Genomic DNA, 9,898 nt, shown 5'->3' with positions numbered 1-9,898 from the left:
GAATAATAATAATAAGGAGGAATAATAATAATAATAATAAAGAACAAAGGGAATCATCCCGAGCGCTGGATTTTCACGGCATCTGCAAGAGAAGAATAAATTAACAAAAGTCCCTCCCCACCTTTTCTCTCCCCCCCCCTTATTTTTTAACTACCCCCTCCCTTAGTGGGGAAAAAACCCCAAGAATAAAAGAAGAAGAGGAGAACCTTGTGAGCGAAGCAGAAGCAAAAGTATTTACACGTTGGGTTTCCCCACATTCCCAAGTCGTTGGAGTAATTTAGGAGTTCCTGAAAGTTTTCTTGCACTGTTTCCTTTACAGCCGTTTAGTTCCTTAACCTTCAGAAATTTATACCCTATAAAGTTTTATAGCGGTCATATTCTTTTATTGCAGCACACTGCACTGAATTTTCCTTTTTTTATGACAAGTTACTTCCCTTTCTCTCCCTTCCCTCTGTAAGCTCCAAATATCTCTCTTCTTCTCCTCCTTTTGTTTTCTTTTCAGGGCTGCCCCAAAAGAAAGGATTTTTTTTTAAAGGGAAAAAAAAAAAGTGAAATATTGCCCTTTAGAGCGCCCATTATGTTAAAAATTAGTGGGAAGGGATCCTCGGTTATATTTCTCACTACCTGCTTCCTGCAGGGCTCGGGCTTGGGTTTTGGTGTTGTTTTTTTTTTTTTTAAATATAGAGATAGAAGCACTTTCCAAGCGTTTCTTCCCGAGCAATAAAACGTCAAACGAATTCAGGGAGGGAATTCCAGGACCCGCTGGTTGAGCCCCCTCGGAAAAAGGCCCCGCGTGTCGGAGCCGAGGGGATGCCAAGGAGGGAGAGCGGGCTGGGGGTTCCCCACTCTTTGTTTCGGATTTTTCTCCAGGAAAGTTTTTCCTTCGGGAGAAAAGGGGAATAAAAGCAAAGGAAAAAAATCCGCTTTGTCCCCTCCCCGTCCCCAAAGGCCGGTGTGGGACCGAGAGGATTAAACAAAACAGATAAACAAACAAACAGATAAACAAAAAGTTTGTTCAAAAGCAAACAGACAAACAAGCAAACAAACGAGCGACCCCCGAGAAATGGGAGCGGAGATTCCCAATCTCCCATGGAACAATAAAATAATAACCAGAATAAAAAGAACTGGGAAAGCAGCGAGTCTGTGCGGGACCAAGGAAACACTTGCTGCTCCAGAGGGGAATTATTTCCATTTCCTCCGGACTTTTTTTTTTCTTAAACATAAGCAAAAAAAAGAATCCTCGGAACACAGTTAACGAGCGGGAAAACACAACGCAAATATTTCTGAGGTTTTAGATGAAGCAGTAGAACACAATGACATATAGGAACTGTTGTTCTAAAATCGATTTTTATTCTGGAGCATTAAACATCTCTGGAAAATACATCCGGGCTGATGCTACAGAAGACAATTTTTTTTTCCCAACATTTTTTTTTTTTTAAAGTAAGCATATTTCCTAATAAAATGAGCTAACATTTTAAATTCTATTTTAAAAGAACCTTATATCGTCATCTTAAAAATATCCGCTCTTTACCACAATTCTAAGGAAAAGGGAAAAAAACCGTTTCTAAGTCCTGGTGGCCGATGGGTTGCAAAACATCAATTAACTCACGGAAAAGCTTCTGAAAAATATAGTAAGGAGGGTTTAGGCAAGTCCACACTCAGCTCGAGATACGAGGAACAAACCAACCGAGATCTGAAATTCATCCATCCCTGGGAAGAATCAAACAAAACTGGATTTTTTTTGCCCAGCTTAAACGCAGCTGAAACGTGTTTTTTTCGACCCACTATCTCTTTCTCTTCTCTTTCTTTCCTTCTTTCTTTTAATAACTCCCCATTTAGGGGAACCATCCCGCTGCCACCAACTTCCGCGGCTCAAAATGTCTCCGGAACAGCTTTTCTTAATTTAGTTTCGAGCCGCGGAGCGAAGTTTGGTTACGCTGAAGTCCCTCCGGCAAGAGAACAGTTAAATTTTGAAGCCCCCAAGGAGCCACTTCACCACGGAAAGTTTTCCACCAGAAAGTCTAGGCATTAAAAAAAAAACACACTAAAACCCAAACAACTTTCTGAGGGATGGTCTTAAACACTTAAGCTCTGGTTTCTTGTCGAGGGGAAGGTTTTGTTGGGGTGTTTTGGTTTTTTTTTTTACCCCCTTAAGAGGATTTGAAGCGGTGGAAATTTCAGAGGCGCAGCCACTCGAGTCTTATCTCCGGATCGCGGAGGGAGGGGGGGAGAAAAAAAAAAAAAAAAAAAAGCAGGAACACTTTCCAAAAACACACCAATCTGCCTATCGCTCCTTCCCAGAGCAGCCGCTACCCAGCAGATAAAAGCGGTCTCGCCAAACCTGACTCTGAGGACACACGAGTCACTTCTGCAAACGGATTTGCGCTGGGTCCTTCAGATACACGCCTGAAAAAATGTCCTTTTTTCTCTCTATTTTTTTCTCCCCCCCTCGCCCCATCAAAACAAGCCACCTCACACTCGCCTTGTTCCTAGAAAGCCTCCCGGCAGCTAAATATACAGAAGTTGCACACGAAGGAAACGACAGAGGTTTATTTCGATATTTGTTCCGTCCACTATCGACTGCAGAACTCTTCGCACACTTCAAAAGCCACAGCAGAGACAGAAAACGAGCTCCAACACTCACAGAAACACGAGCACGAACACGGTTTACAACACCCACCATATCAGCGACTGGAACTAACCCCCCCGAACCCGGCCCTCCCTCCCCCCCCCCCCCCTTCCCAAAACAAAGTTCAGTCTTACAGAGATAAAGGGGACCCAAGTCCCGCCCGGGGGGGCCGGAGGGACCCGCAGAGCTCCGGCAGGCGGGAAATCGGCTCCGGCCGCGGGCCACGAGCCCGCCGAGGGCCGGGTTTGATCCTCTCGGGGCTCAGGGCGAGGATTAGGGAGGGGGGGAGGCAGCGGAGGAGCCGCCGCATCCCCCGGTGCCACCCGGGGGACGAGGTTCCTTCCTCGGGGAGGCCCCGGGAGTGGCACCGGGGCCCGGAGGGGAACGGGGGGCGTCAGGGGGGTAGCGGGAAAACGCGCCGGGAGCTCCAAAAAACCCCAAGCCCAGCAAAAACCCAGCGACATTCAAGTATTAAAAGCGACTCAGCGAACGGGAGGGGGAAGGAATAACGCACAGGCTGGGGTTGGCACTTTATCTCTGCAACAGCCCTACTGCTTTAGGAAAAGTCAATTCACAATAAATTATAAATATCTAGCGCTAAGAACACAACCTTCCCCTCCCTGATAGCTCTACTAAGGTAGTTTTTTTTTTTAAACTAGAAAAAATCCCATTCTTCCTCTTCTTTAAAAGTTAGGGATAAGTTGGCAGGGGTTCTTCCGCCCCTTTTTCTCCTAAATAATTTACAATGCGGCTCTGAGAGTGCCCCCCGCACACTCTCGCTCGCTTCCCTCCCCGTCTTTTCTCTTCTTCCAAGTGCCCCAGTATAAAACTACCAGATGAGGAGGGTTCGCCTGCAAAGATCCCACTAAACTTCCAGGTCAAAGTCACATTTCTGCCACAGCACGACTGGAACAAAAATCCCGCAGAATCAAACGAGCTAAAAAGTAAAAAATAACGGGGAGGGGAGAGAGGGGGGGAGGGCGGAGGAGGGGAAAGGGGGGAAACCCCAGTTGGGAGTTGGGGCTGTCATTAACCGGCTACCCCGGGATAAAGTTGGCGAATTGCAAATGATTTGTTGGGTGCAATTAAAGGCGAGTCTTACGAATGTGTCTGTCCTGCGAGTGGTTTAATTAAATCGTCTGCTTGCTCGGCCAGCTCGTGTGAGTGGGGTGGTTGCCCCTGAGTGCGCGTGAGCGCCTGTTTTCCAGGGAATCCTTGGCCTCGCGTGCAGAAAGAAAGACAACGAGTTTTGCTGGGGGTTTGGGCCGGTGTGGGGTTGTATTTTTTTGGTGGCCGGTTGTGTTTTCCATGGAGAAAAGGCGAGCAGGGAAAGCTGCTGCTCCAACAGGAGCCTGTGCTGTGTTAGCACCGCGGGGAGAGGAAAAGAGAGGAGGTGGGGGAAAGGAAAAAGAAAAAAAAAAAAGAGAAAAAGAAAACAAGAAAAGAGAAACAAAACCCAGCGTGTGTCCCCAAAAAGGAGCTGAGTTGCCTCCTAAGTGGCAGCACTAAGAAGATTCAAAAATAAAAAAAAAAAATAAGAAAGAAAGAATAATAAGCAACGTCTCGCATGCAAAGGTGGAGATGGGAAACGGGGGAGGGGGGTGTTCTCCCCCGTTTCGGGGGGCTTGGGCAGCGCTTCAGGGGGGTTGAGCTGCCGCCGAGCCTGGGACAGGGGGAAAGGGGCTGGGGGGGGGGGTTGGGGGTGCTGCTTTTCTACTTTTTTTCATTCCTTGCCCTGCTCCTTGTTCATTTTCTTCATTTTCATCCTTCGGTTCTGAAACCAGATTTTGACTTGTCTCTCACTCAGGTTGAGGAGTCTGGCCACTTCGTGTCTACGGTCCCTCGTCAGGTACATATTGAATAAAAACTCCTTCTCTAGTTCCAGGGTCTGGTATTTGGTGTAAGGGCATCGTTTTTTCCGGGAGGAGCGGGCGTGCAGCCAGCTGGCAGCTGGGTTGGCTGAAAGAAAAGCAGCAGCAAGATCAATACCACGCGGCCCCCGAGAGTTTCTCAGAAGGTTTTTAATCACGCCGTCAAATATTAAGATTATACACACGCGCATATGCGCGGCTCGGGAGGGGGGAGAGGCCGCAGGAAAATCATTTGGGATCCACAGATGGTGGGGGGCCCGATCCCTGAGTTCTGCAGGCACCCCAGCCCTCCCGGGTTTGGGGGGCACTCGGGGGCGCGTTGTGTGAGCTCAGGGCGGTGTCTGTGCCCACCCTGCCTGTGCCCACCCTACCTGTACCCACCCTGCCCGTGCCCACCCGTGCCCGGGTTCACAGGGATATTTGGACTCACACGGATATTTGGGCTCACAGGGATATTTGGGCTCACACGGATATTTGGACTCACACGGATATTTGGGCTCACAGGGATATTTGGGCTCACAGGGATATTTGGGCTCACACTGATGTTTGGGCTCACAGGGATGTTTGGGCTCACACGGATATTTGGGCTCACAGGGATATTTGGGCTCACAGGGATATTTGGGCTCACACGGATATTTGGGCTCACAGGGATGTTTGGGCTCACACGGATATTTGGGCTCACACGGATATTTGGGCTCACACGGATATTTGGGCTCACAGGAATATTTGGGCTCACAGGGATGTTTGGGCTCACAGGAATATTTGGGCTCACAGGGATGTTTGGGCTCACAGGGATGTTTGGGTTCACACGGATGTTTGGGCTCACACGGATATTTGGGCTCACAGGGATATTTGGGCTCACAGGGATGTTTGGGCTCACACGGATATTTGGGCTCACAGGGATATTTGGGCTCACAGGGATATTTGGGCTCACACGGATATTTGGGCTCACAGGGATGTTTGGGCTCACAGGGATGTTTGGGCTCACACGGATATTTGGGCTCACAGGGATATTTGGGCTCACAGGGATATTTGGGCTCACACGGATATTTGGGCTCACAGGGATGTTTGGGCTCACACGGATATTTGGGCTCACAGGGATATTTGGGCTCACACGGATATTTGGGCTCACAGGAATATTTGGGCTCACAGGGATGTTTGGGCTCACAGGAATATTTGGGCTCACAGGGATGTTTGGGCTCACAGGGATGTTTGGGTTCACACGGATGTTTGGGCTCACACGGATATTTGGGCTCACAGGGATATTTGGGCTCACAGGGATGTTTGGGCTCACACGGATATTTGGGCTCACAGGGATATTTGGGCTCACAGGGATATTTGGGCTCACACGGATATTTGGGCTCACAGGGATATTTGGGCTCACACGGATATTTGGGCTCACACGGATATTTGGGCTCACAGGGATATTTGGGCTCACACGTGCCAGAGTTTTTCCCCCCCCGCGCTTCCCCGCAGGTCCCTCCGTGCCAGGTGAACACCCACATCCCCTCCCAGGCTGTCAGAGCGCCCCATCTGCGCCTCGGCTACAAAGAAACCCAGGCGAAAATTACATATATCTCTGGTTTGGTTTTGTTGTTTGTTTGTTTTGTTTTTTTTTCCCCACGTGTCCATAGATTTACTCATAGATTTACTTCTACGGACGGAAAAGGGCAGAGAGAGAGAGCGAGAGAGGAGGGCTGGAGGAACCTTTCATAAATCCTATAAATCCTGCCTTTTTTTTTTTTTTCTTCTGCTTTGTGGCCAAAAAAAAAAAAAAAACGGGTCTCGATCCAATAAACATCCTCTGAGGGTGCGGGGACGCTGCTGCCGGAGATCTGGACAGTGTCACCCCGAGCCACGGGCATTTGCAGGGCTGGAAAGGCAGCCAGAAAATAAATAAAGGGCCGCCCGTCACGCTCGCGGGTGGGAGAAGTGCCGTGGGAATCTCGCAGAAAGGACATTCCAGGGATTAGTCCTGGAAAAAAACAACATTTTGGGGCCAAAGCCACCCCCCCAGACAGCAGAGTGGCGAAGGTCGCACCCAGAGGTGAAGTGGGTTTAGGGTAAATAATGGAACGTTCACTAATCACATGCAAATATCGGCTGCCCGTTGGGTGACTGAGAGGCGGGAAAGGGTAAAACGAAGGGTTATGGACACACCGCGTATTTCTATTTTATTTCCTTTGCCTCCTCCGAAATTATGACTGAAACCATAAACCTTTACACCAATTAAATGGACCATTATAAATACACACACACACGCACACACGCCATTGCAACGTTTCCTCCACGTAAAATGAAATATATTGAATATTTTTTTAAAAAAATAATCCGGTTAATCTTGCCCTGTAAGTACTGCCTCTTACAAATTTGCACGGCTATTTCCTTAATGTAATTGACTTGATCTAATATGCAGAATTAAATATTAAAGAGGAAGAAAGCTGTTAATAATTGATACTGTTAATCCTGCTACCCATCCTTTAATGGCGATGGAGGGCCGTGCTTCATAACAGGTTTTTATTCGGTTTGGGTTTATTTTTTTTTGGTCATGTTTTGGATCGTTAAAATACATTTTAAATGCCAGCGTTGCTTTATCTACTCACTAGACACAAATCCCTAAACAGGAAAGCGAATGGGAAGCGGTTCTGGCACGTCTTTTCCTTAAAATCCAGCGAATAATTTAAGAGATTCCTGCGCCATACACAGGGCAGAGATCCATTATGAAGAAATACTTTCAAAACCGGCAAGAGTCAGGGAAATCGGAGGGAGGACTTTCTGCAAAACAGCTTCGTCTTCCAGCCCTGGCAGGCTCTCCCCATCAGCCCAAATTAAACTATTATTTAAAACAAAATATGCGCCGTAACCGCACGCCCTGGAAACCACACAGCATCCTCCTCGCGCGGGTCCCTGCACTCACTTATAACTTAATAACATCTTCTTGGACAAGATTTTTCTATATTCAATTTCAGGGACATTGAGCACAGGACCTGGAGATTTAATTCCCTCCAATCATTCACCTCACGGTTGCAGTTTGTTCTGGATCTCTGCCCAGCACAATAGAACAGGACTTTCTTTTTGTGTGAGTGTGTGAGTGTGTGTGAGTGTGTCTGGGTGCGAGTTAAACGAGAGGAAAGAGAAAAAATGTCACCGTAACATCCTGCACAAGGAGGGGAGGAAATCACGGGGGCCAGAATATTCAGTGTTTTTAATCCTGTGGCTGCCACGGCAAAAACTCCGTGGCTGTTCCACGCCGAGAGAAAAGAAAACAGAGGTTGATTCAAAGGGCAGGAGGATGTCAGGGCGTCCCGTGCTCCGAGCGGTTCCACCCTCGGCGGGGGCTCCTGCTCTGCCACTCGGGAAAAGTTCGGCTTTCCCGGAGAAATATTTTTTACTGGGAGGGCGAAGCCAAGTTTTCCTCTCTCCTCCTGCCCGGGCTTCACCTCCCAGCTGCAAACCAGGTACCAGCCGGGCAGGCACGAGGTGCAGATACCGATTCTTCCTCACTCGAACGCATTGTTATCATTAGCAACGCTGGTATTATCATTAGTATTAATAATAGCGCGATTAATCGCGTTGCTGACGGTATTATTAAATATTTTCAAGGCCAACGAGTCTTTTCCTGTATTTCAACGGGCAAAAGACGAGCCAGCTCGCCGAAAAAGCGAGTGCTGAAGTTTAAGCGTTTCCCCGATCTGGCTACATCGCAAATAAAAGCTGATATAAAAGCTAATTAAGTTGGAAGCGCCCCCCCTTCTTTTTTTTTTTTTTTTTTTTTTAAACTAGGAAGGAGCGCGGCTTTGAAATATTCATACCCGGAACACCGTCGCGTTTAATAAAGGAACGATTAAACCCACAAACGAACGAGCCAACGCGAGGAACGAACGGCGGGCAGGGGCAGCAGAGCCCGGCAGGAGCCGCGGAGGGAGCGCGGTGGCCCCGCGCCTGCCGGGAGGATGCGGCAAAGCCCCCGCCGCCCTTCGCTTCCCCCCCAACACAGGAACTTTTCCGCGGCGATTTCGCCTCTTTTCCCCCCTTTCTCCTCCTTCTCCCCCTCTCCCTTCTCCCCAGCATCCCCCGGCTCCCCCCGTCCCTTCCCTTCCCGTCCCTTCCCTTCCCGTCCCTTCCCTCCCCAGCTCCCGCACCCGCCTTTCCTCCTGCTTACTAAAGCGTCTCTGCTGCCGGAGCCAGCGCTCTGGAGGAAAGAGGGTGACTCGCTCCAGCTTTTGTCCGCTCTGGACTCCGTTTAAGCCCAGAGACGACGCTCATTTTTATTTTTATTTTTATTTCCCGGCAGAGACAATGCCACCCCTCTCCCCTCCCCACCTCTCCCCTTAGGTTGGCATCAGCAAAGCCGAGACTTTTCTTTAAGCCCCGATTTTAAACTTTACGCAGCATTGTCCCCTTTTATTGCACCTCCTCCAGCTTTTATGCTGTTTACTTCCTCACTTTTATAACTTACTTTGATCTGTCCTGTCTTTGTCTTCGCTTCCTTCACAAACTTTATTGTCCTCGAAGCTGGGCCTTTGATTGGAAACGATCCCTTCCCTTGCAGCAGAAGTTTCTAAATTGTACTCCTGTGTTCCCTGTTTATGGACATCCCCGGGACGGCCCAGCAGCGGCTCTGCCTTAACAGATCCCTGCCCGGGGAGGTTCTCTGCCCGGGGTACTGGATCCAGCCAGCTCCGGAGGTACCTGCTCTCAGATGGGACGCTTTGATGTTGAATATATGGATGGTAGACGGCAGGAAGGGTACCAGAAGAATGTGGATTCAAAGGAGTCCAGGAGGCGCTGAAAACTGGAGGTTTTGGCTGAAAACTACAGGAGGGGAATTCTAGATGCTCATTGTGCCCAGATTGCCTGGAACTCGAATATTGCCCAGACGAAAATTTAGCTGAAGGCGAGTCTTCGCTCTCATGACTTATAATGGAGTCGACATAATAATTGCTGAGAGTCCCAGAAATGGACATTCTCAGACATCATACAAAGCACGGTTCAGTGAAGGGAAAAAAAAAAAAAACAACATATATAGGACAGATCTAGATTTGTACTCTACCCCCTTCTCCAACTTCCCAGCCAACAAAGTACAGTTGGGCTGCTGTGTTGTGAGCTCCCAGCGAAATGATTGGTCAAACTTTTTTCGTGTGCCTGATAAAGCGTCAGTCTCGGCGTAAATCAATCGAAGCCGAGGGGGCTGCGCTGCGCTGTCATCCGCCCTTGCATTCCATATCAAGGATGGATTGTTTTATGTTTATGCAATGTTGCAAAACGTCAGGAGTTTTCGAAAAAAAAAAAAAAAGCCACCGAATGGCCAAAGCCGGGGCTGATATTCCTAAATATCTCCCTTCCTAGCTTTGCTCCTGGAATATTATGGGCTGGGGTCCAAAACGGGGGGGGAGGA

At 48.6% G+C, this 9,898-nt stretch overlaps 1 protein-coding gene across 1 annotated transcript; it reads right to left on the bottom strand.

The window, feature by feature from the left end:
* Positions 1-1,328: 1,328 nt before the first annotated feature.
* On the bottom strand, positions 1,329-9,694 carry HOXB9 (homeobox B9). The gene is made up of 2 exons (XM_051774221.1): positions 8,960-9,694; positions 1,329-4,588 (listed from the first exon to the last, which is right to left on the bottom strand). The coding sequence occupies exons 1-2, from the start codon at positions 9,465-9,467 to the stop codon at positions 4,353-4,355; spliced, it is 744 nt and encodes a 247-aa protein (XP_051630181.1). The 5' UTR covers positions 9,468-9,694; the 3' UTR covers positions 1,329-4,352.
* Between the last annotated feature and the right edge of the window lie 204 nt (positions 9,695-9,898).

Source organism: Manacus candei, unplaced genomic scaffold (assembly GCF_025592945.1).
Source record: "Manacus candei isolate 608988 ecotype Guabito, Panama unplaced genomic scaffold, ASM2559294v1 h1tg000192l, whole genome shotgun sequence".
Classification (NCBI taxonomy): domain Eukaryota; kingdom Metazoa; phylum Chordata; class Aves; order Passeriformes; family Pipridae; genus Manacus; species Manacus candei.
Note: the sequence above shows the minus strand (reverse complement) of the source record. Positions and strands in the feature narration are given on the sequence as shown.